Here is a 27,798-nt window from a genome sequence, read left to right as displayed (position 1 = left end):
TAACACACAGATATTTCTGTGTTTATACAAGTCACGGGATAAGTATTAGAGAGCAGACAGGAATTGGAGACTGAGTGGTTTCATCACACTTTATTTAAATCTAGCGACAAACAGACCATTATATCCCACAAAATCGTCCACTTCCGGGGGCGACACCCTGTAATCCCACGCCAGGGCTGAATTCAGATCGCTCAAGTAATCCGTTGACAATGCGAGTCCTAGTTAGAACCTTCTTTCTGTGTTAGTTCCAAGTAATCCTTAGTTCGGTGGTACCAGGATCTGGCCGCAGCATCAGATCCTAGCCCCTTCCCCACTGCAAGTTCACACACAACAACACCCAGTCCGCATCGGCTTCACCTTTGTCCTCCTCTGAGGCCCAACCTATGGGCGGGTGATGGAGTGAATTATTACCTCCCCTTCTTCTTGGAAATGAACTTTTATAAAGATCTAAATGTCCACCTCTCCTCTGGCCACTCCAAAGAGGAGCGGCTCCATAATGTCTGTAGTTTGTTTATTCTCCATCCCCTTAGCAGAGAACAATTCCAACTGGAACACGGAGATACATCACAGATCCATTGTTACAATACACATGCATGCATATGTCCTGAATTGAAAGATAAAATTAATCTGTAGAGATGTGGTCTATGGTGTCTAGCAGCAGAGGTAAAAAGGACTGGGCATGTTGAAATCTAGTGCCTAATATTCAACTCTGCTGACATCTGGCATTGGTGGAGAGCCCTTATCTGCTTTGGGAGATAATGGGGCAGATTAATCAAATTGTTGTGCACAAAATATGTGTCTAAAATACTTGCACCACAAAAATGTTTCAGACCAATTTTAGACACTTTTGCAGCTAGCATGCCAAAAGGAATCCTACTTTGCAGTAACTTTGGGACACTTTTGATAAACTTTCCCAATATGCTTGGTCATCTTTACAGTTTGATATATGTTTGGTCAGTTCCTTTTGCAAACTTTTAACTCAAATCTGTCATTTCTTTATATGGTAAAACCATTCACACACATAAAAAATGTCACAATGTATTGTCTTTTAGATGTGTGGAAGCCCTTATAGTATACTTTCGGATGGGTCGTGAGGAAGAGCCTTATGTCAGCATCTCTCGCAAGAAACATTTACGTGGCTGGGGTTACTCGGAAGAAGAAGAGAGAGAAGTAGGACATTCGTTGAGGAGATTGGCTACGCACCGTAATGCCTTTAAGCGCACGGCTGTAATTCAGGCTTTCCTTGGTTCAACACCACAACTCACACTTCAACTGTACGTCTGTGTATTGCAGAGATATATCTCGCCAGCACGAGGTGAGGTCATGTTGAAGCCTTAAAGAGATGGACCATTTCTAGACACTTACAAGGGTTGTTCCTCTGGAAAGTTCAGATATTAAAAAAAAAAAAAATGGGGAACGGATGTCTTCTGAAGTCCCCTTTATGGAAAAGTTTACATACACATCCCCAGCCTGTACTTTTTTTACTTATGGAACTTACATGATGACCAGCAGCCCTTTAGAAGTTTGAAACTAGTCTTGTTCCATATCAGGTATTTCAGTATACTAGCGATGAACCTAGAGTAGGTCATTGACATAGCCGAAGGAGTGAAAAATGATCGCAATAGAAATGGCGCTGATTTAAAATCTTTCTAAAATGTCTGTTTATTGGGAAGATAACAATGGTGCACAACAAAGATTCAGGACTAAAAAGAGATGGCAGACAAAAATCCACTTTTCATAAAATTCTTCATATAAATCAATCAATAAGGTTATAGAGGACCTTTCACTACCTCACTTATATGGAGATTAGCATTCACTGGCACTTTGAATTTTCTTTCTAGCTCCCACGGTTGCAGAGTTATTAGGCACGAGATCTGACCATTGTAATCTGTGTTTGGTCAGAGAGGAGGAGCTGGGGCTAGAGCTGGGGGCATGTGTTATGCTAATCTTCTCTCATACTGTCAGTGGTGAGATATAATTTCTTTAGGTGCATCTTAAGGCTACATTCTAATATTCTGTTGACAAACAAGACATCAACGCATACACCACATAATTGTAAATGCGATGCAAATGACATGTAAGTGTAAATGCAAACGTGATGGCACAGAAGTGTAAATGTGCTGTAAACGCGAGCGCTTTTTATGTAACCATAAATATGAGTCAAACTTGACATAAACGCAAATGCCGCGTAAATGTGTCAAGGGCAAATACTACGCAAGCTTTAACATGACGCAAACTCGACAAAACGCAAAAGCTGTGTACCGTATGTGTAAACGCACATCAAACTCTGCATAAGCGTAAAAGCGACACAAATGTGCCGCAGATGCACTGTAATGTCAACGCAAACAAATGTCGCATAAGCGTGAGGCAAATGTCCCATAAGCGTAAACATGATGCAAACTGCGCATAAGCGTAACGCAAATGCGGCATAAGCATAAACGTGCCGCAAACACCATGTAACACAAACGCTGTGTAAATGTGACACAAATGCCACATAAATTCCAAGTAAGTGTAAACGTGACACAAACGCCACGTAAATGCCAAGTGCAAACGTGACAGAAACGCCGCATAAGCATAAATGTAATGTAAACGCCAAGTAAGTGTAGACATGACAAATGCTGCCTGACACTAACGGGACGCAAACCCGCGTAAATCAAACGCTGCATAAACATAATGCAAATACCGCGTAACTCTGCACTTTTGTCGTGTTTCTGGAATACTTTTGCCCTGAATTGCTCTGGGCTTTTGGTGCACGCGATCGGATTGTGCCGCATCGTCGCCGGCTTGCATGCAACAGAAATGAGGGGGGCGTGGCCTTCGGACGACCCGACGGATTCAGGACAAACCGCGGAATTTAAAAAAGAAAATGGGACGCAAGATCAAGCACTCACATGCACCAGGAAGAAGCAGGTAAATTCCGGTGGACCTCTCCGCAGCAGCGACACATGCAAGAACTCGGATGCGCGATCTTAGTCGCCCAGGATGCGAATCCTCGTCGGACAACGCACCACGGGATCGCGCCGGGACCGGGTCAGTAAATCTGACCCAATGTCAGCAGAATATTGGGGGAATGTGTGTGAACACACCCATTAGATGAACATAGAAAAAACTGACGGCTCAATATTCATAATAGGTTCTCTGACATTTGCCTTCCGCTGATTGGACCGTATGAGAGAAGATAAGCATAACAAACGCCTAAATCTCCAGCCCTTCCTCTCTGACCAAACACAGATTACAATGGTCAGAAACTGGGACTGATATCTCTGCGACCGCTAGACTACACATTTGTGATGTGGTGAGAGACCCTCTTTAAAAAAGTGGACAACAAAGGCAACGCGTTGCATTTTTTAATCTTCCCAATAAACAGCATCATTTTGGAAACTTTTTGGATCCGAGCCATTTCTAAAAATCCTTGCGGTACGTCAACGACCTAACCTAGGTTCATTTATTACACACCCGTGAGGCCACATATACCACAGGGGAAAGGATGAGGCTGCAATCACACAGGTTTTATTTCAGAGTTGTGCCTGTTACTCAGCACAACTCAAGAAGGCTAGTATACCTTTATTCCTAAGGCTTCATTCACACTACAGTATGGGGGACGTATATACGGCCGGCGTATATGCGGCCGATATACGTCCCCCATACACTTCTATGGGCTCACGGCGCCCTACGGGAGCGGTACGGTGCAGCACCGTACCGCTCCATAGCCCGGGAAAAGATAGGACATGTCCTATCTTTTCCCGTATTACGGCGTCGCGGCCATACATTGCTATGGAGAGGGGCGGGGGTGAGCTGCGCTCACCTCCTCCTCCTCTCCCCGCGCTGCCGTGAGCCCGCCGTGCTACGGTGCGTACTCCTGAGTGGAGCTCAACCTTTGCATTGCACAACTTGACTTCCGCATCATTAACCTATTTTTTACTTTTTTTTTTTTTTTTTTTTTACCCGATTTTAAAAAAGGAAAAAAGATTCAGCATTGTGTGTATGACATTGTCAACAATCCACTACCATTCTAATGTATAAGGGCTCATTCAGATGGGCATTTCTGAGATCCATATGCCATCCAATACAATACAGTACGGACTGAACACGGACGTCACATGTTAGCTGATGCGCCTGTTTGACTAAGCCCTTATGTATAGGAAATCCTCAGGTAAAGTGGATCATGTGCAGTTACCTGTATTCCTCAGTACAAGATCTCTTTTAATGTAGCTGACCTCGAATTTGGATTGATTGTGTATCCCAAAGATAGGTCACGAAACTTTGATAACTGAGGGCCTGATACCATTTGGCTGTACCAGTCTGGGAAATACGGAGAATGGACTCTTCCATGCTGGAACCGATGGTTGTTTGGTGAGGGAAAACTGCTTTTCAATCATGACTCTCCACCTGTTTCAAGAATACAATCCCCCAAAATTTCCTGACGTTAAATGTTGACCCCGAGACGAATCATCGATGGAAAGAAGAGGACCTGCCGGGGGGCGTCGGAAGGTGAGTACACATTTTAGGCTGGGCATTACTCGCGGAGGAGCTACAGTCTATATACTGGGGGGCAGGGGCTGCTGGACATATACTAGGCCTATACTCCATTCAAAAGGTTTTCCCACGTTTTTGTGTTAAAATTGGGTACCTTGGCTTATACTCTGGTTGGCTTATTAGGCCACACTGAAAAATTGTGGGTCCTCTCTCATTTCCCCCTCTTATTGTGGCCCTTCTCTTCTCCCCCTCTAGTTATGGACCCCTTTGTATATACACCTATTATTGTGGATCTGCTTTATCCAACCCTCATTTTGTAGCCCCCTCATCTCCCCCTCTCATTGTCAGCCCCCTGGTATCTTCCCCTCTTTTTCTGACCTGCTCTCTTTGTGGGCCCCCCTCATCTTTTTTTCCACCTCTCGTCTCCCTTCTCTTAGAGCATAGTACATACACTGCCAAAGTGTTTTTGTATAAAAAATTGGTTTTACAGAAAAAAAAGATATGTTATATTGTACCTTTTTTCATTAGCATCTGCTGTGTGACTAGGCAGTTGCCAAATGGGAGGGTCTGTAAAGGAGCAGTTCCCCCCACCCTTGGGGAACAGCTACTCCATGTGACCTTTTCAAATATATGAAAACGCCCATCACTTGGCAACGCCCCCTGCTCCTCTACAGCCAATCCCGAGTGTTGGGAGTTATTCATATATTTGAAAAGGTCACATGTTTCCCAAGGGTGGGGGGGGACTGCTCCTTTCCAGCTCCTCCCAATTGGCAACTGCCTAGTCACACAGCAGATGCTAATGAAAGGTACAATATAACATATCTTTTTTTCTGTAAAACCAATTTTTTTATACAAAAACACTTTGGCAGTGTATGTACTATGCTCTGTGGGGACTGGGGGAGTGCTAACAATGGGTCTCCTGGTGACAGGTTCCCTTTAATGTTGCCCCTTGTTTCTCCCCCTCATTATGTCGCCCCTCAACCCTCTTATTATGGGTCCCATAGTATCCGCCCTCATCTCCCACTCTTTTTCTAACACACTCTAATCTCCTCCTATCTTTTGTGGTTTTCTCATCTCCCTCCTCTTTAATGTTGCCCCCTTGTATTTTCCTACTCCTGGTATCTCCCCCTCTCATTGTTCGCCCTCCTGATCTTCTGTACGCCCTTTCACCTCTCAATGTTGTCCCCTGCAGGGTCAGTCCAACCCTGCAGAGGGGACATAGAGGGTAAAGGTGCTTCTAAATGATATAGTTCATTGTGTTGCCAATGAGTCACTGATGTTTGTTCTCCTTATCTTTTGGTGTTATTTTTTTTCTTACGAGGCATACTTCTTAAACCTATTTCCATCTGCAGACGTTGCTACTGTAAATAAATATTTTTTAATTACCCTCCTGATTTGACCTAGCTTTTGACGCTCATGCTATATGCTCATGATGTGGAATGAGTGTTTCTGTTGTTGTTGTTTTTGTTTTTTGTTTTTTTTGTTTTTTTTTTTTAATCCGCAGCCCATTCTCTGCATTGCAATAGGAGAAATTTGCAATGTAAAATGCAACATGTAAATTTTTTACACTGTGTTTAGATGGCATTTGTAGAAGTTTTATTCACTAGGCTGCCACTGTATTATGCTTCAGATTTTCCACACTGAAAAACTACATATATTAATAGTGTACAGACTGCACAATCCTACATGTGTTTCCCTCTAGTTCTTACAGAACTTCAAGCCTGCTTTGCAAGCCCGCTCATCTTCCGGTATACTGTAGCCTATTTACCGTATATACTCGTGTATAAGCCGAGTTTTTCAGCACAAAAAAATGTGCTGAAAAACGTCCCCTCGGCTTATACACGAGTCAATACAGCAGTCAGTGAGTAAAAATTACTTTAAAAAAAAAAAAACAACTTACCTTCTGGTGGCCCCGATGCGCAGCGCTGCTCCCCCGATGTCCACGCGGCTCGTCTTCAGGCTTCTGTGCCCATCTTCTTTCTTCTGCTCGGCGTCGCCATTGTTTCTCTCCCGGCAGAAGAAGGAAGACGGGCACAGAAGCCTGAAGATGAGGCGCGCGGACATGGGGGGAGCAGGGTTGCGCATCGGGGCCACCGGAGGGGGAGTATATAAGTTTTTTTTTTTTTTTTTTTTTCTGCTGGGGGCAAGCTGTATACTACTGGGGGCAGGCTGGGCTTGGCTGTATACTACACGGGGCAGGCTGGGGTGCTGTATACTACTGGGGGCAGGCGGAGGTGGCTGTATACTACTGGGGGCAGGCGGAGGTGGCTGTATACTACTGGGGGCTGGCTGTATACTACTGGGGGCAGGCTGGCTGTATACTACTGGGGCAGGCTGGCTGTATACTATTGGGGGCAGGCTGGCTGTATACTACTGGGGGCAGGCTGGCTGTATACTACTGGGGGCAGGCTGGCTGTATACTACTGGGGGCAGGCTGAGGTGGCTGTATACTACCTGGGGGCAGGCGGGCTGTGTACTACCTGGGGGCAAGATGGGCTGGGCTGTATACTACTGGGGGCAGGCTGTATACTATAGGGGGCTGGCTGGCTATATACTGGTGGGGTCTGTGACCAATGCATTTCCCACCCTCGGCTTATACTCGAGTCAATAGGTTTTCCCAGTTTTTGGTGGTAAAATTAGGGGCCTTGGCTTATACTCGGGTCGGCTTATACTCTAGTATATATGGTAAGCATTATATATTACAAAAGAACATTTTTTTTTTCTGCTTCACCTTCCCCCTATTATTGTGCTAGTTGACATTTTTGTACAATCTCCTCCTATTTATAGTGAAAATTATAGTTCCCATTTTCTAGATTATATCCAACTTTTTGCTGCTTTCCAGGGATTTATGTTTTCTCATTGACTTTCCATCAGGAAGTATCTGCTTCCATTGTATAATAATTGGCAGTCTGTATAATTACTCCACAAGAGGCAAAGGGATGTTCCGCTGTTCCTAGCAAGGTGACATTTTTAGTGTGTAGTTTTATGAAAATAAAATAGAAAAAGACTAAATTTAATAGATGTATGGAGACCGCAAAGAGTACAATGGAGGAAGCTCCTTTAACCCCTACGGGACTCAGCCTCTTTTGGCCCAAAAGACGCAGCCCCATTTTTCAAATCTGGCCTGTGTCACTATAAGTGGTTATAGCTTTGGAACGCTATGAGATATCCAGGGGATTTTGAGATTGTACTTCAAATAAGTTTAAAAATTTGGATGAAATCTTTTGCGTTTAGTTATGAAAAAACTAAATTTAGCAAAAATTTGGACAAATTCTTTATTTTCAACGTTCTAAATACTCTACTTTTGATGCAGATCGTCAAAGCACCCAAATAAATTCATAACTTACATTTCCCAAATGTCTGCTTTATGTTGGATGGTTTTTTAAGATTCCACATATTTTACTAGAATGTTATGAGGCTCAGAATTTAGGTATCATTTTTCAAATTTTTTGTAAAATCACCAAAACCCGTATTTGGATGGACCTGCTCAACTTCTAATTGACACTGAGAGGCCTAAATAATAGCGAGACTCGTAAATTACCCCATTGTGGAAACTACACCCCTCAACGTATGAAAAACCACTTTTAAGAAGTTTGTTAACCCTTTAGGTGTTTTATTGGGGTTAAAACAAAATGGAGGTGCAGTCTGCGAATTGTAATATTTTTTTCACAATACACTCATTTTGGGTGGAAAATTAAACATTTACAATGGATTAAATGAAAAAAGGCTCCACAAAGTTTGATACCTAAAGTCCGATACCCTATATGTGGTGGTATCCTGCTGTATGGGCGCACGGCCGGGCATAGAAGGGAAGGAGGCGCCATGCAGATCAGATTTGCTATGTCACACTGTACAGGCTATACATTTTTTTTCTTTTTGTTATTGTGGACCTATAGGGGCTTAGTTCTTTTGCCACATGAGATGAACTTTTATGGTACGTAATTTTGTGGCATCTATTGTTAATTGGTGAGATTTAATTAACTCTTTGTTGGTGGAGGAAATGAAAATGATCAATTTTTAGGAAATTATTTTTTTTTTGGCAGTGAACCATACCATAAAAATAGTATATTATTTTTATTCTGTGGGTCTCCACGATTACGAAAATACTTCATTTATATATATTTTTTCCCATTTTTACTGAATAAAAAGTAATTTGGCAAAATTGTTGTTAATTTTAGCATCACTTTCTTTCATATGCATAACTTTTTTATTTTTCACCTCACAAATCTGTTTAAGGGCTTATTTTTTGCGAGAATGATTGTTCTTTTTAGTGGTCTTATTTTAGATTGCGTAACTTTTTAAAATCACTTTTTAGAGCATTTTTTAAAGGCCATTAATAAAAATCATCTTTTTTTCAGAGAGTTTTTGAGGTTGTTTTTTATGGGGTTCACTTTGCTGATCTAATAACGATTCTATTTTATTATGCAGATTGTCACGGACGTAGCGATACCAAATATGTGGGGGTTTGTGTATTTTATTCAATTGTACTGAATAAAAACTAATTTGGAGAAAATCTTATTCATTTTAGCATCACCATTTTTTCATATGCAGAACTTTTTAATTTTTTGGCTGACAAATCTGGTTAGGGGCTTTGTCAGTTGTTCTTTTTAGTGGGCTTATTTTAGAGTGCATAAAATTTTTTTAAATCACTTTTTAGAGCATTTTTTATAGGGTATTAGTTACAAATTATCTTTTTTCGGAACGTCTTTTGCGTTTTTTTCCTCTGGCGTTTACCCTGCGGGTCCAGTAACGATTCTGTTTTATTATGCAGATTGTTACGGACAATACCAAATATGCGGGGGTTTTTTGTGTTATGTTTTTTATACTTTATTAAGTGTTTTTATGGGAAAGTGACATTTTAGGGGCTTATATTTTTATGTATTTATTTTTTATTTATTATAATGTGTAGTGTTCAGTGTTTTTGCATGTTTTTACCTATACATACTTGAACTTAAACCAGCGATGCTCTGATTGCTGGTTCAAGTTCAATATACTGCTCTACAATACTATTTTATTGTAGAGCAGTGTAAACTGTCTGAGCATGCTTGTTCATGCTCAGACAGTTTACAGTCAGACCCGGAAGGGGTCTGACTGGCAGGGAGATCGGGCAGCTCTGGGGCACATGCCAGTCCTCGGAGCTGGCCAGAAGAGGATCGGATCCCCCGGTAAGCGGCACGGGGGATCCGATCCATGCTTGCGTGTAAGGGGTGTTACAGCGCGGTGTCAGCTGTACTTGACTGCTGACAGCCGCTGCTTCTGGTACCGGCTCTGTTCGTGAGCCGGTGCCAGAAGCAGGACGTTATAGTGCGTCCTGGTGCGCTAAGTATCTAGCCACCGGGACGTACTATAACGTCCTGGTGCGCCTAGGGGTTAAAGGGTAGTCAAGGATATTCTTTTGGTTACCATTGTAGAAAGGAGTATACAATAAATATCTGTAAAGCTCAGTGCAATTTTTGGTAAAAGCTCTTTTGGGCACCCTTCTGTTTATAGGAAAGTACATTTTCTTTTGTATAAGTAGTCACGATTTGTACTCATTAAAATGGAATTTTTCAAAAAATTTTTTGGTCATTGCTTGTTGCAAAGTTGCATGAAGGTAGATGTGTGTTAATTAAAAAGTTTTTTGTAAGGAGGCGCGGCTTGCTAGCTACAGTGTCTCACAAAAAGCGACTAAGGCCAGCTTCACTGCAGGAAACGCTCACCTCAGCGACTGGTAGTCATACCCTGGCTATGTCAAAGTGGCGTAAAAACTATTCCCAGCCACGGAAGCCAATGGAACTATACATTTCCCCACTGATGGAGCAGGCCCAATATGACGCCCCCAAGGAACGACACAGCTAGTGCAATGCAGTACTACCACAGCACAGCAGAAGCGCCACTCTTCCTCAGCTCAAAGCTCCCCACGGCTCCAATCTAGAGCACGGTGCCAGCCGGTTAGGTGCCAAGTGACCAGCATCACCACTCGGGCTCGTGTAGTGTGTTTGCATCACCCAGAACGCTGCTGGTCTTCCCCTTGCAAAGTCCGACAAACACACCAGCCGAGAGGCTGTGCTGAAATTGCCTCGGGCGTTGAAACCTCAGGCAACTAAAGTAAACAGCTCCTAGTGCTTGAACAAACGCAGCAGTGTTAGGATAGCGTTACCGGAAACCTCAGGTAACGATATCCAACACTGCGGCGGAGTACAATGTAATTGTCGGACCGCTCGCAAAGCGGTCCGACATATTCATGAGGGGTGGTGTGAGGTGTTGCCTCTTTCCCCAGACTGCCCTACTCGCTCCATAGGCTGGCGGTGACTAGCGGTGTTATCCGCCCCTAAACACGCCCCAACCCCGCCCGCTCAGGAATACATCGGACCACTGTACGAGCGATCCGACGATTACATTGTACCCCGCCGCAGTGTTAGAAGGTATCCTTCTAACACTGCAGCGTTTGTTCAAGCACTAGGAGCTGCTTACTAAAGTAAGCAGTGCCGAAATTATGGGTGACAGGTCATCTTTAAGTGCCCCTTTTACAACCTAGGAAATCCAGAAAGTGATATCCTCTCTCCCAGGCAATAAGTCCCCGGGCCTGGATGGGCTAACGGGAGAGTATTTCAAAACCTTTCCCCCGTTATTGGTAGAACATATGCTAAGATTCTTCTCAACAGCCATGACTTCCAAAGATTTTCCTAGGGAAAATCAAAGGGCCCTCATAGTTACCCTCCCCAAACTAGGGAAGTCCAGACGTTCCACAAAACTTTTTTTTTTTCTATTTTTTTTCCCGCTTCCCAGTACATGGCATAGAATATTCAATACCATCACTATGAAGTCAATTTGTTATGCAGAAAACAAGCCCAAACACAGCTCTTTACATGGAAAAATAAAAGTTACAGATTTTTGAAGGTGGAGTGAAAAATGAAAATGCAAAAAACAAAAAAGGGCCACATCCTTAAGGTGTTAAACTGGCCCCTTTGGGATGTTATCTATACATGGATAATGCTGACCGCTCTGATAATCTAATTTAATTTTTATTTTATTTTTTTTTTATAAATAGTTGTTTTTAACATTTTAGTTCAAAATCTTAAAAACTTATTATTTCTATTTGTTTCCAAGGTGAATGTTAGATTTTATAAATTTTTATTTAGATACTTCATGAATTTCCAAAGATCCTGACCACAGAATTATACAATCATCGATATACCATTTGTGTGTATTTGTGTGTGTGTGTGTGTGTGTGTGTGTATATGTATGTGTAATATATATATAGGAATAGTTACTTACCCGTCTGGAGGAGTTCACAGAGGAGTTGTCTGGCGATAATGCACTGTGCATTAAGATCGTGTGCCCAATATCCTACATGTGTCACTTCCCTGCTCAGGTCTGCCGGAGTTCACCTTATTCTTCGTGGTGCATGTAATTGCTTGATCTTGCAACACAACTTGAAAGTTTAATTCCGCGCTTAGTCTGAATCAGTCTGAAGGCACGCCCCCGATTTCTGTCGTATGAAAACCAGCGCAGCTGCGCCAAAATCAGCTAGCGTGTGACACAATCCCCTGTTAAATATCTGTCACAGCCATGCAAAACCCAAAAAACATCAGGAAGTCAGACAAAAGTGCGTCCGCGGACCCTTAGTAAATAAGCCCCTTATATACTCTCTATAAGGTCCTCTCTAGGTCCTTCAAAAGTTCTATTACTTGTTGTGAATCCTTTAAATAAGAACACATGTTCGCCTTTGTAGGATGAAATCTATATACAGGAAGTCCCCGGGTTACGTACAAGATAGGTTCTAAAGGTTTGTTTTTAAATTGAATTTGTATGCGAGTCGGAACTGTTTACTTAATAATTGTAGCTCCCTGCAACATTTTTTGGTTGTCTCTGACTAATGGATTTTAAAAATGTTGGGTTGTCATAAGAACCAGGATTAACCATAAATCTTAATTACAGACACCGATGATAACTGTTACAGTTGTTCAATGTAGCCTACAGCTAAAGTACAGTAAGTTACCAAAATTTGGAGGTCCATTTGTAACTAGGGGTTGTCTGGAAGTTGGGTGTTCTTAAGTAGGGGACCGCCTGTAGGGGAGCAACTTGTGAGTGAATTTATACCAGAGAAAATGGGTCTCCCCGGAGGTTTTTCTAGACTTTTATGAACCTTGGGGAAACGATATATTATTGAAAAGCAGCCAATGTTAGGGACTTAATCGCATCTAGTTGCATTAGGAATAAAGGAACCAATAGGGATGGTGTAAAATGTTTTTATGCTTGCAAAAGATTCAGTAATTGTAAAATTAGATAATGGAAAGATAAACTGGTATTAAAAGAATACCTAGTGAATAGGAACAATCAAATTTATAATGTCACAAACTCTATTCATTGCTATAGTTACTGCTCTATTTACATGATTATTTGTTCCTATGGATTAAAATATATGGAAAGAAAAATTAAAGGGGTATTCCCATCTGGACATTTTAAATTTAATTGAATTCATTTGCCATATGTAAACATTTCTTCAATTGGATGTTATTTAAAAAAATGTTTCTGTGTGAAGATAATTTCTCACAAATGTAGTCATGTTGTCCCTTTAGAAACTAGATGGCTTCCTCGGATACGACCACTTCACATTTTGGCAGCAGTGGCCAGACATGTACTATTGATTCCTGTCTGACCACCTGGATTTAGCAATCATTACCACAGGATGCCTGTGGTACATACAGTAACTCCCGGACATTTTATTTACAAAAACTTTTAGTTTCTTTGTGCAATCCTTCCAGCAGAGGTGGCCGTATCCAGGGACAGTCTTGTTTCTAAGGGACCATATTACTACATTTATGAGAAATTATCTTTACAGAGGTAAAAAATTTTTTAATGACATCTAATTGAAGAAATTTTTATGTATGGCAGATTAATGAATCTGGGTGTGAAAGCCCAGACAAGAATACCCCTTTAAGGTACGCATAGGAGAATATATCAGAAATATAAGGAAAATAATTGTTACACATAGCTTATTAGCACACTTGAAAAGGGTTAATATTTTTTGGTTTAGAAATGGTACATACCGATTGGAGAGGTTAACACATGGACAAGAAATTAAACATCATAGAAAGTTTTTGGATGTACCAACTTAAAACCCTACAACCATTGGGACTCAATATAGATTTGGAAATAAAAGTTTTTTGGTATAAACGTTTGGTAAACTGTAAACCATATTAAGCTTATCTTATATAAACCTTTGTGCAATTTAAATGTTTGAGGCTCACTGGATTTAAATTTCCCAGACACTCTTGGATTGGTTGAGGTGTGAGCGGAAGGAGAACTGGAACTGGAAGGAGAACTTGGTTGTAGTGTCGGATTGTCCATCTTTGATGTGGGGATTTGCTAGACGAAAAGGGTGTGTACCTCTTTTTCATTCTGATGGGTGCACATTTTGAAATAGAATAATAAGATCGAAATAGTCTATTTTATAGAAAGTGTGGTATATTGAGGAACTATAAGTTATTACCGCAATGATGTATAGTGGAGGAATGAAAAATATATTTGGGATTGTGTTTGGACACAAAAATGGAAGTAAAAGAACGCAAGAAAAGAAACCTTCCTATTATTATTACGTTAAAAAAAAAAAGCTTTAGGGAAGAAGCCTGAAAAGGCGAAACCTGGGTTGGGCGAGGTGCCTGGCGTTTCTATTATGTGCATGTTTTAACTCTCTTTGTAAGTATACTAATAAGTAAAATCCTTTATTCTACACCTGTGCGATCTGCACTATACACTTGTCCTGTGTGTAGAACCCAAGATGGGCCATGGATATCGAGCCTATTGCTGACAACGGAGATCTCACACGGGACTAAAAGTGCATGAAACACCACTGGAAATTATCTATCCCTGACTGTATTGATGTGGTGCTTATTTTAAGGATCCAAACTCTGTTCGTTTTATACTAAAAATCTAGAGCATTAATTTTGAGAGCATGACTTTTGTTCAATTGCTCCTCCGAAAGACTACCCCTTCCCTTGGGATATGGTGGGAGATTCCACACTGTTATCTTTGCTAATGCTAACTGTCTGTGAGGGCAATCCTCTGTCAAACATCTCCCCTTTTGACAAAGGCTACGTAAGAGCGCTGGAAAATTGCTCACAAGTCATTAGCTGCGGTGACAATGGGATTTGAAGAGCTGTCTATAGCTCCCTATGCTTGATTTACCCCTGGGCCTTTGGAAAGACAAGGGCATCCAAAATGCATCACAACTATAGTCTGGGCAGACAATAATCACTTTCCCAGAGCTATCTAGTACATTTTAACCTACCCATGAGAGAGATCTTTAAGTACCTGAGGTTAAGCATTTGGAAGCAGTGATAAATCTCCCCTGTGTCCCGATTGGCTTAGCGGTTTGTACATGTTTACGTGAATGTCCTCTGTGCTCTGGCCTCGCTGCTCTTAGCTGCTGTCACAAACCGTGCCTTCTTCGGGAAAAGCTGAGAGGATTTTATATTTGGCCTCCTATATCTATTAGCCCTACCGCAGGCACCGACCGCGAGTGATAGCGACAGTTCTTTGCTGCAATATGCAGCAAAGCCCATCTATGTATGAAGAGGGCTCAGCCCGTGAGCCCTCTTCATAGCTCTGTGGCAGATATATCTGTTGCGGAGCGTGAAGGGGTTAATATCAAGACTGGATCTGGGGGACGCTGTGGATGTTGTATATCTGGACTTTTCAAAGGCATTTGCCACCGTGCCACATAAAAGGTTGGTATATAAAATGAGACTGCTGGGAATAGGGGAAAATGTGTGTATTTGGGTAAGTAATTGGCTTTGTGAAAACAGAGGGTCGTCATTAATGGCACATTCTCAGATTGGGTTGACGTTACCAGTGGAGTGCCACAGGAGTCAGTATTGGGGCCACTTCTTTTTAATATTTTTATTAATGACCTTGTAGTGGGTTTACACAGTCAAGTTTCAATATTTGCAGATGATACTAAGCTGTGTAAAGTAATAAATACTGAGGTCGATAGTTTAGCATTACAGAGGGATTTGTGGAAGCTTGAGGAGTGGGCAGAGAAATGGTTGATGGGGTTTAATGTAGATAAATGTAAAGTTATGCACTTGGGCCAGGGAAACAAAAAATATAATTATGCTCTAAACAGTCAATTACTTGGTAAAACTGGAGCTGAAAAGGACTTGGGGGGTATTGGTGGATGGTAAACTTAATTTTAGTGACCAGAGCCAGGCGGCTGCTGCTAAAGCAAAATTATGGGATGCATCAAGAGAGGAATAGATTCTCATGATAGACATAGTTTTGTCCTTATACAAATCCCTGGTCAGAACACACATGGAATATTGTGTACCAGTGTATGAAAAGGACATAGTAGAGCTGGAACAGGTGCAGAGGAGAGCAACCTCATTACAATGTACAAATACCTGAACGGACAGTACAAGGATCTCTCCAAAGATCTTTTTATACCTAGGCCTGTGACCAGGACAAGGGGGCATCCTCTGCGCTTGGAGGAGAGGCGATTTTACCATCAACATAGACAAAGGTTCTTTACTGTAAGAGCAGTGAGACTGTGGAACTCTCTGCCGCAGGAGGTTGTTATGGCGGACTCTATGTACGTGTTCAAGAGCGGCCTGGATGCCTTTCTGGAGAGCAAAAATATCACGGGTTATGGGGATAAAACATTTATTTAATTCTTAAAGGTTGGACTTGATGGACTTGCGTCTTTTTCCAGCCTTATATACTATGATACTATGATAAAACAGATAGAAATAGTAATATAATCCAAACATCAACATAAAATAAATATAAAAACATAGGAAGCCATTTGTTTGTCAAGCATTTGGCCTATATATATTGATATTACAATCTGAGATATATTTCCAAAGCTCCTTTATGTCCAATCATATCTCCAATCATATATTACTGAATTGTTATATTCCTGTTGTAGAGGTAAAAAACGTTCCGTTGTATAATAATAGTGGTAACTCACGGCTTACTGGCTGTCACGTTTGGCCTCTATTTCTGCTCCCTGCGTTCTGGGAGTCTGTATGCGTAGTGTCTTCATTTTGTAAGCGTTTACTCTGAGTATTGAGCTCTGTTTGGGATATTTCTCTTCTGCTGCAGAGTCTATGGTTGTGGTCCAAACAATAAATATAGTTGTAAAATGTGAGAGAGCGTAGAGTTGATACTTGTCGCTGTATCAACATAAAACTCTTAAGCTAAACGCATTTCAGAGGTTCTTCCTCCTTTTTCAGTAGCTAAATTTCTGGCTAAATTTCTTCCTTTATACCTGTCCTAGGCAAAAAAGAAAAAAAAAACTGGAATTTTGGCACATCTGAAAACCTGAACTGGATTATCATAGATAGCTATATACATTTATGTTTTACTATTACTATCTGTACTTGAGAATTGAAAATGTATAAAGGTAAATAAAATATACAACTGCTTTCACTTGCAATAACCGCATACAAAATGACACATACCTGCATCCACTTCTAGTATAGAAATTTTTTTAGAGTGTCCATATAGGCTGCAATATATAGGTTGGACATATAGACCTCTAAAAGAGAATAAGTGAACATGTGAGGAAGCAGGATAAGTTAACCGTTCGCTATCATTACACTACAAAAGAGTACACAACCGTAACACAAATTCTCTAAAATTTAGTCCCTTTCATGCTGGAGAGCAAAAGCGAAAATAAAGGGGCCGAACAACCGCGAGAGCCAGCGGTCAGTGAGTTATTGTCACTGTTATTATACAGGGGAACGTTTGTTTACCACTATAACAATTTAGTAATATATGATTGGAGTTCAGAAGCAATAGAACTTTATGAATACAGCTCAGATTGGCCTCTATTGATATATATTACAAACTCTTGACAAACAAATTGTTACCTATGGTTTTTATATTTATTTTATGTTGATGTGTGGATTATATTACAATTTTTAGATGTGGTAAGTTGTAACTGGTAATTTTAGATGTGGGATTTGTAACTGTTGCAATCCATTGATCAGGCATTTATTAGAAAATAATCATTTTTATAATTGTACTCTGCACAATATTTAGATCCTGGAGTTCAAAATGGTGGTAATACAGCATTTTAATTTTTGGAAACCAGTTCTTCTGGAAGTGAGGCCACACGCATTGTACCAGGGCAACACTTTCCCCAAACTGCTAAAAAAGGTATTCAAAAAGGTGCAGGATGAGTTCAAAAACGGGTTAAAGGAAGGACTCCATTTATCACTGTAATAAATGCCCTGAAATAAAAAAACACTGACGTAAAAAATGCTTTTTGAATGTACCATACATCCACGGATATTTATTAGAAAATAATCATTTTTATCATTAACCCTGGCGTACTCTGCACAATATTTAGATAAAGCTGCATGCCGCACCTTCCCTTCCTGCCATGTGCCAGTCCCGTCTGCCATGTGCCCAGATGGTGGATTGCCCAAAATTTGGTATTGCTGTACCCAGGAGAACTCTCATAATCATCTGGGGTGTTTGTCTCCAGTGGCATGAATCCGGCAGAATATATTTGGACTAAAATGGCATATTTGAGGAAAAAAAAGTTTTTTTTTTTACTCTGCACCATACATTCTGCATTATATATGCAGTTAAAGTACTCGGTAAACCTCTGGATAAAAGCTTCAAAGGGGTTGTCAGATGCTTTAAAAAAAACTAGCAGGCTGGTTGGGGAGGTAAGTCTGAAAAAAAGAAAGCTGTACTCCCCGTCACTCGTGGAGTCCCACATCGCTGTCTGGCTGGTCTGTTCCCCTCTTTGTTTACAGGGGCACGGAAGCTCCGCTGAGTTTGGCCTCTGGCCAGCCATGCCCACCTGTCCCTATTCCGTGCACCAAGATATGAGGACGGGTCGGATCTGAAGCTGTTACTCAGTGGCATGGACCGCTGAGATGGCGGTGCAGGACCCCGGGAGCAACGGAGCAGATAAGTAGAATTTTCTTTTTTTCAAACTTGCCTCCCAAGCCCGTCTGCTAGGTTTTTTTTTTTTAAGGAGTCTGGTTGCTACTGTTCTGGCTCCCCAGAGCATCTGCAAATGCTGCACATTACCACGCTGTTTGTCTCCAGGGACATGAGTTGGGCTCAACATATTTGGGACTAAAATGGCAAATTTGAGGAAAAAAATGCAATTTTTACTCAACTTTTTGTTTTGCATAAAATTTGGGACCAGTACCTAGGGGTTAAAATGCTTACTACACCCATAAATAAATTTGTTGTTGTTTGGAGATTTTTATTGTGCTGGTACCTAAGGGGCTCTGCAAGCACATAATGGCACCTTTTGTAGCGAAATCGCTCTGTTCTGCAGAAGGGAAAATTTCAGGAATGATCTTTAGCAGTTCCTGTCACTCAGGCAGAGGATTGCATTTTAAAACGTTCGGGCCCTCGTCAGAACAAAATTACATGTTCTCAAGAACTTACCATCTATGAATATTATTTTTATTCTCCAGGTGATGCAGAATTGCATCTCTCTCCCCTCTTGGTCACTGTTGTTCTGCAGTCAGCAAGTGACCATGTAAGCCAAACAGTGGCTTTATACAGGTCCAGCTACAAAGAGTCACTCATCTCATCTATGGATCATCAGCACTCAGTCTGTATATTGATTTGCTGCAGTGGTCATGTGCTGGCCACAGTACAACAGAAAAAACTTTCTAGTTTGGCAATTGAATACAAATTCCATGCAAATGTTGTCCTCCATTGGAATTTATCCCAGCAAAGCAAAACGGCTACAGCATAGTTCTTTGGTTTCACAATAGGCATCAAAACATTTCACAATGCTGTGTCTTCATTTTCATCTATCGCGTAGGCAAATGTCAGCCAAACATACCCTATAAGCTAGTATTTCAAAAATGCAGTTGGCCTAATAAAAATGTAAAGAGCATCATCATGCCATAAAATTTACTTGATGACTTTTTTCAAAGCATACAATAGAAATCCCTTGGCTGGCTGTGCATTTTGGCAATAGTTTACTTAGTATGACTGTAAAGTTTCTCTAGTCATCTAGTTTTCCTTCTAAATGGCCATGTCATGAAGGAGGGAAGATTGTTTTCCACACAAATATGTAAATAAACTTTAGATTTAACCCCTTCTTGACCGATGGTCATTGGTCCAGGTTAATTTTTTTACATTCTGGTATGCACTTCGTTAAATGACGATATCTCTGTAAAAGCATTACATCTTAACAAATTTTATGTGAGACTTTATCTTGATACAATATTTTTTAAAATTACATATTTAAAATGTGAAAATAATTGACTACAAATTTGAAAAAATAAATTTTTGTAAATTTTCCAATTACCGTTAACCACACTGTTATAAATATGTACAGCATTTTTCCATTACAGTAAAACTCCAGGGAAAAATGAGGAAGTATGGAATTCATTTAAAAACATTGAAGTTTATTCATAAATTTAAAAACCTAATAAATGCATGGAAAAATCTGTGGGGGGGCACTCAGATTTCCCCATGGATCTAATATGTTTTTAAAGTTATGGAATGAACTTTGGTGTTTTTAACTGGATTCCCTACTACCTCATTTTTCCCTGGAGATTTACTTTGCTGGAATCCCTCTTGTTTATTGGACTTCGCTGGCCTCGGCTTAACTTCTTATCATCCAAGCAAAGACTGCCTTCAGCTGCTACAGGACTTGAAGGTTGAGCTAATTTAATCCTCTTCTGTTTTTTCTATTATTCCATCACCCTTCCCTTGGTTCAGCTACAGATGCAGAGGGTGCATGTACTTTTGCAATAATGAAAAGTGAAAGTGTTTCCTGCAGATCCTTCTATATTCTGCCTTTAGCTGAACGGTTAGAGGGGGACTCGCCTCAAACGCCAACATCTCTTAAACCCTTGCACCTAGAAACAAAATTTTGGTCTCATATTGAACAGAAGAGTTTTCCCTTTTAATATGAGATGTATAGATATATATATAGATATAGAGATATCTATTTATATATTTTATATGCTTAACAGAAAAGGAGAAGTCCACACTTAAAGTTACAATCAGTATTAGAAAGCTGTACATAAAAAAATCAACTTTTTTAGTGCAACTTTAAGGGTGGATATCTCTGGCACTGTGAAGCATCCATACACATTCCATATTTGTGTTTCTAGATGCCAGGGCTCAGGAGATAGCCGTTTGAAGTTGGCTACTGACATGAAATAAATGTCTTTAGCAATCTGTCACAGTAAAAGCTGCTGTATATTTCAGTGGAGTGGTCGTGAAGGGGTTAATTCAATTGCATAATAAGTAATTGGCATGTTGAGTTTCAATTTAATCAAAGTATGAACTTTCTTGTTTCCTTCTTTTTAGCGGTCCTTATGGCTATGTCCCTGGCGTCAACAACTTACGGTGCCTTGGTCCTGAATGTCTTAGCCATCCAAATTAAATATGATGACTACAAGGTCCGTCTGAGTGTACCTGCCTTCTTCTGCATCATTGTATGGAGATGTCTAGAGATTGCTACCCGCGTGACTGTGCTGGTCTTGTTCTGTTCAGCACTCAAGGCTTGGGTGGCAGCTGTGGCATTGGTAAACATGATTATCCTCTTCCTTCTACCATGGGTCTACTTTTGGAAAAGTGGATCCAGCCTTCCAGAAAATGTGGAAAAGAATTTTAGTTGGCTTGGCACAGTGACGGTTCTGGGCACGGTCACCTTGCTATATTCTGCAATCAACATGTTTTGCTGGTCAGCAGTCCAACTTAACTTAAGTGAAAGAGACTTAATTGATCAGTCTCAGAATTGGGGTAGATTGATTATACATTATAGTATTAGACTGCTTGAGAATGCAACCCTTATTTTACTATGGTATTTTTACAAAGAAGATGGGTTTGAATATTTCTGTTCACCTTTACTTGTGGTACAGCTGTTGGTTGGATACTGTGCCTCAGTCTTATTTATGCTTCTTTTCTACCAATATTTTCATCCATGCAGATCTCTTTTTAGCCATAATGTTTCAGACTTTATATTGTGCGTTTGTCTAAGAAGAACAAAGCCAAATCGTATGCTCATTGAGGGAAGAGAGACTGATGTGTGATGAATGCTGATAAAGCCACATTTTTAAATGAATGTAAGAAAAAACAAAAGGCATTCTCTGATCACATGCATCCTCATAGGTTGTTGAATTGTCATCTTTACTGTGAAACTCGGGCATAAATGATGTCATACCCATGCCCAGGGGCTTTTTGGGGGGCTTTAATGTTCCCCATATGAAGAGTTTAACACTATAAATTATACATTGTAGTTTTTGGCCTTTGTACAGATTCTGCATTAAGTTTAGCCGTTGGTGAAATAGTACCATCTTCCTGCACTGAAAGGTATTGCAGCTTTCCTTTGCACTCCTGTAGCCAAACACTGGTATGTTGTAACCAATACTATTGGTGCCTATATACTCCTTTAATGCATGACAGTCTGACTGCCGAATCAGAACTGAAAAGATACATTAGAAATATCAGGTTAGGAGATTGTGGCAAACATTGCTTCAACACATCTGATATGGATGAATATGCCCTAGAAGGGTTGAAGGGTTGTCTGGTTTTAAAACCACTTTCTCAAGCACACTATGGAGCTATGCTTTCACATAGGAGTTTTTGGTTGTTTTTTTGCCATTTTACCCCCAATAACAGCAAATTAGTTTTCAGGAATCCTTGCAAAACCTGCTTGGTGAATTCACAGCCTTAGGTAAATAACATTCGCTTTTTATGGTCCATTGTTTGTGGCCCTTGTGTCATCAACCAGTGACCGTAAAATAGGAATGGCCAAGTCGCAAACACAAGTCGGAATAGGACCTGCCTCAACGTTTGTAGCGTGGGAAATCCTATCGCATACAGGGATGTGGAAACCCGTGTGTGTGTGTGTGTGTGTATTGAAATACATGGGGCTGTTTCAACGGCTAGCACAGAGCCAAAATGCACATCCAATGTGCTTGTAGCCTTAGACAATCTCATAGAAGAATATTTCCCTTCAGGACCCTTATCTGCCATATCAGAAAATGCCTACAATGAATGTTTCTCACATCCTATTGAATAAGAAGTAAAGCATATGATGTTCAGTATTTCTGCATCGGTTGCTATGGGAATCCTTTAAAAAGTACAAAAGATGTCTCAGGGTACCAACAACATGAAGCACTTTGATAAACTTGTTAACTTACCAACTTTTTTCACAGATAGTGTACCTCGATTATTAAAACTGTTACTATTTAAAGCGACTCTACCACCTTCCAGTGCTATATACGGTTACTACCACCATGATCCCCCTATGAATGTTTTTAATGTGCCTCCATATTGATAGACTGTCCCAGTGTTATTAAAAAGAAATGAAGTTTGGAAATATATTTGCAAAGGTTATTTGTACACATGGGCAAAGACTTTGCTTCAAAACACAGTTCTGCCATGCCTCCTTCATCCCCTTGCTTTCCGGTGCCAACCAGGCTCTCTCAAAGCTGCATTTCTCAGCAGTAACTGGCCCATGTGCTGGAATTCCAGAATATAGCCGTGTAGTAGTTGCTTACTGTCCATGCACCTGCTAGTAAGCAGGGTATGCCTGACTTTAACATATAGTCAAGATTTCAAGACTGAAGGTGGGAGGATTATGAAAAGGCAGAGGCTGGTGCTGAGCGGTAATGAGGCATGCCAGTGAGGTGCTGCAGAAGTGTTCTCAATGCCCAGGGACAAAAATAACCTGATTTCCATTTCTTTAAACCTTTACTTTCTTATAAATGATACCTCAATGTATGATAACACATGCATGTCTGGGTTTAATATTGGGGGCTCTGGGTGGTGCTGCCTGTGAAAATCTACCATCAAGGATCTACTGCAAAGGCTCCGATGGTAGTTTATGGCAGAGGGATTTAGTATAAACCGATCTTTCCCTAATCCTAGAACACTTCCTTATATGATCTAATCTTTATCCAACTAATATGCAAATGTTCAGCTGAGACTAGTGCGGTTTGGCTATGGGAACATAGCATAACTTACGCCCCAGTAGCCTATGCTGTTCCCACCTCCTTTGTGTCCTCAATGCACTCCTTTTTTCCAGTCTTCTTAAAGCTCTGCGCAGTAGCCCCTTTAGTGCCAGTAGCTGCCATGATACGGTTGCGCACTAAGCTCCTGCAACTGTGCATCTGCAGAGCTCGAAGGAGTCAGCGTTGAGGATGCTATAAAATGCTGCTGGGGCTTGGAGTAACCTTTGCTCTCACAGCCCAGAGAGGATACTCCACAAGACCGAGTAGCCTCTTCCAAAGATTTGCATATTAGTTAGATAAAGTTTAAATCAGGCTAGGAAGTGTTAAAGGATTAGAGAAAGATAGTTTAGGGTTTTAGTAGGAGCCTACACTTGGATATACCTTAATGTGTAGATTCCTAATTGTAGGTTTCCTTTAAGAGTTTGGAGGTGAGACTAGACTCTAAATCTACCACCAGGATCAAGAATTGTAAACCAAGCACACTGACAACCAAGCTAGTCTCCCCAACCTATGACTCTGGCTGGGGAGGGGAGAGAGAGGGCAGGCAGAAAGCCTGCACAGAGGAGTGTGTAATTAAAAGCGAGTCGGCAGCCCCCAATGCTCATTTGCATGATTTTAAAGCCTTTCAAAAAAAAAAAAAAGACAGGGATAAGAAGCTAAAAGAAGGTTGGATCCTGACAGAGGTGGCGCACACCTGCATGTCGGTGTGCTTGGTTCGCAATCCTTGAGCTCAGTGGTAGATTTCCTTGAAGTGCACATTCACAACATTGAAAAAAAAGCTCAAACCTTTAAAGTGAATTCACATTCAGCTGCTTTGTTGCAGAAAATTCAGCGACGGTTCCATAGCCCAAAAATCCATGTGCTTGCAGACGAAACAACCCCACATGTAAGAATGTAACAGATTTTTAGAGGGAGATGAAACTGTGCATTAATTTTCGCTGATTGCATTTTAAGTAAATTCTCACTTCTATTTATCTCATAGCTCTTTTTTTATTATGCTTTTTTTTATGGAGAATAATGTATTAGGTATTCACTTTTTTCAATCCAGCAACTGTCAGTTTTGCCACCGGTTTCCCTGTTACCAATCACATACTTTTAATTTAGACATTACTTTCATAGGACAATCATACTAAACATATTTTTATCAGCGTCAAACTGATAGAATTTTGTTTCCCTTTATTTCATCTGTTCTATACAGTTCCTGGAGGGGAAAATTCAGTTGGAGGAGCAATTGAATAAAGCATGCTCTCACAGATGCTCACAAAAAAATTTTGTTGCATTTTTTTAATGTTCTACTCCACCTTAAAGCGAACCCGTTCTGTTCAGTGACTCTTAACTGAACAGACCTGTTTCCTTTTTAAGAAGGAGTCTAGCATTTGAACTTTTGTTGCATTTATTACATGTCAATGCCCAAATGAAAATACCCCTTATATTTATTGTAAAGTTAGCTAATGAGTATTCTCTGTCCATGTCCTAATCTTTCAGATTAGACTACATTGATATGATTACCATAGATAAATCAATAGTCATTTCACTGAAAGATTTATTCAGTTTTTACAAAGTGTTACCACTGCATATATTGTAGATGAGTCAACAGAAAGCATGTCAATTCTTCAAGGAAATTTTGTTTGTTATAATTTGGAGAATACGTAATTTGTATGTTCTAATAATAGTTCAGTCAGAACCTAACTATGTAAACAAGTCACATTCCTTCTTCCCCATGTAACTGTTCTACCTCCTTGGTTGCATCACTGGTTATTATGAAAATATGATTGCAAGCAGGGACTTTTGGGCCGATGACACATGCACTGGTCAGACTGTGAAAAGAAAAGCCGGATAGACTTGATACTACAACATATTTAGTTGAGGTGGGGAAAAATAAACATCCCCCTCCCAGCCACTTTTAAGCTGGAGACTTGCAGTGTTTTTTGTGTTAAACTAGGAGGGATATGGCACGAAGTACAGTTTAAAGGAAATCTACCACTGGATCCCGACTGAAATGACCTCCTCACACCACCCTCTGGGCTATGTACCACTGATCCCATGCCATATTTTGTTTGGGGACAAAAGCCAATAGTTGAGGCAAAAAAAAAGGATTTTGTAATCCATGCAAATAAGGCTTCCGCACTTCACTTACATCACTCTGGCTAATCCGCTCACCTCCGATACTTTTCCTTTAAGTACTTCCTTGGAAGAGATGTACACAAACTCGCTCTGTGTGTGTTTGTGTGTGCACAGGATTTACTGGACTGTACCAGGAATACTGAACTGTACCCAGCATTTCAGTTCAGCAGGTCTAGCCTTGGTTGGTAAATCCTGCAGACACATGGAACAAACTCCCTCCTGTACAAATGGCCTTGGTATTTCCCATTCTTGTTGAATCCTAGGTTCGGCTTGAAAAATGTGCACTAAAATAAAGTAAAAATAAATACCTATGTGTGTCTTGAGCCAAAAGGAGGCCAAAACCTATTATGAACTATCTATAGAATAGTTCATTGATTGGTAATCGTGGGGGGCCAGTCTTATATCAGCTGTATGAAACTAAGGGTAAAGCAGGAGAGCTGTCTCCATTGTGCCACGAAGCAGAGACCAGCAGTATTGGGAGGAGAGTAAAAGTATATATTATTTACAAAGTTCTATGAAACTACAAGATATACCGAAAAAATAAATAAATCCAGATTAAGTGTAAATGCTGTTAAAGAACATACTGGTAGGTTTATTAGATTGTGAGCCCCATGGGGACAGGGACTGATTTGGTAAACTCTGTGCAGCGCTGTGTGAAAGATAAAAGATGCACATTTATTCTATATTGGCGAAGAGAAGACCCCACTTACTGCAACTGATATTAAGGGGACAATTACTATATCACAGTTAAAATGCTTGATATAAATGTTTGACCCTTCCTCCTTTATGCCCTTTTTTGTATTTGCGTTTACATATTTTGTTCCCCTTCTTCAACCCCTTAAGGACGCAGTCCTTTTTTAGCTTACGGCTCAGCCCCATTTTTTGGGTTTCTGACTTGTCGCTTTTGTATGGTTATCACTTTTGAAAACTGTTAATTATCAAAACGATTGTTTTCTCCTCATATGTTGTACTTCATTTTAGTGGTAAATTGTGGCTCATAATTTTTGCATTTTATTTACAAAAAAAAGTTTTGAAAAATTTGCCATTTTTGAAATCATTGCGTTTTCAGGCAGACTTACCATCTAAATAAATTGCCGAATAACATTTCTCATATGTCTATTTTACATTTTTTATAATTTTTGAAATGTCTGGATAATTAATTTTGATGTCACGTGCCTTACAAATCAAACATAGGTTTTCCGTATTTTCAGAATCTACTATTTTGGGGATAAATAGTGTTTTGAATGAAATTTTACATATTCAACATCAACCCATTTTCAAATCTGCACCCCTCAAACTATCAGAAACCTCTTTTAGGAAGATTGTTAAGATCATCATAGTAATTAAATTTAAATGGAGGTGAAATTTAGATTGGTCAAATTTTGTCGGTTATACGTTCATTTAGCCCTAAAATTTACACATTTCCAAAAGATAAAAAGAGAAAACCCACCTTACAATTTATTATGCAATTTCTCCCGATTACAGAGACCCCCCACATGTGGCCGTTGCTTGTTTTATGGATACACAGAGAGGCACTGGAGGGAAGGAGCACCCTAGAGCTGCCAGGATTTTAGTTTCCTCATTGGCCCCTTTTGCAGGCTATAAAATTTTAGCTTTTTCGTTATTGGGGCCGTGTGACACAATTGTGCCACAATTGTACTTTCTTGTGGCAGTATATAACATTCTATGCCGTATACTAGAAAGCGGGAAAAAAAACTGCAGTGAACTTGACAAAAAAATATTTTTGCGTTATTTTCTTGTGGGTTCTGTTTTTAAAGCTTTCACAGTCCTCCAAATGACAGCTCCACTTTTTGCTTTGGGTTGGTGTGATTACGGAGATACTACATTTTATATAGGTTTAATGTGGTATGGAAAAAAATAATTTTGCCATATTCTGAAGCTAATAACTTTTTCTTTCTTTGGCCTATGGAGCTGTGTAAGATGTAATATTTTTTTTAGTGGGACATGATGATGTTTCATTGCTACTATTTTCAGGTCTGTACGACCCTATTATTATTTTTTTATGTTGTAAAGTGACAGAGGCATTTCAGATATTTGGGCATTATTTTTCGTTACAGGATTCACCACCGGCAATAACCATTTTTATATTTTAATAGATTTGAACTTTTGGGACACAACCATGCCTAATATGTGTATGATTTTTATTGTTTATTTTTGTATCAAAGCAAAGGAGGATTTGAACTTTTTTGGTATTTTTTTTATTGTATTTCTAAACCTCCTAGGGTACTTTGAAGTT

General features: G+C 40.2%; 2 protein-coding genes across 2 annotated transcripts in view; both read left to right on the top strand.

The window, feature by feature from the left end:
* Nucleotides 1-26,648, top strand: part of XKRX (XK related X-linked) — a 77,813-nt gene extending 51,165 nt beyond the window's left edge. Inside the window, exons 2-3 of the mRNA XM_072123200.1 lie at nt 1,053-1,315; nt 20,767-26,648. Coding sequence (XP_071979301.1) covers nt 1,053-1,315; nt 20,767-21,491 — 988 coding nt within the window. The 3' untranslated portion in view covers nt 21,492-26,648. The remainder of the gene's footprint in view (nt 1-1,052; nt 1,316-20,766) is intronic.
* The window catches only part of NOX1 (NADPH oxidase 1), a 112,051-nt gene continuing 85,493 nt past the window's right edge, over nt 1,241-27,798 (top strand). The window contains exon 1 of the mRNA XM_072123195.1: nt 1,241-1,315. The gene's annotated coding sequence lies outside the window, so the exon portion shown is untranslated. The remainder of the gene's footprint in view (nt 1,316-27,798) is intronic.

Source organism: Engystomops pustulosus, chromosome 9 (assembly GCF_040894005.1).
Source record: "Engystomops pustulosus chromosome 9, aEngPut4.maternal, whole genome shotgun sequence".
NCBI classification, from domain to species: Eukaryota; Metazoa; Chordata; class Amphibia; order Anura; family Leptodactylidae; genus Engystomops; species Engystomops pustulosus.
Note: the sequence above shows the minus strand (reverse complement) of the source record. Positions and strands in the feature narration are given on the sequence as shown.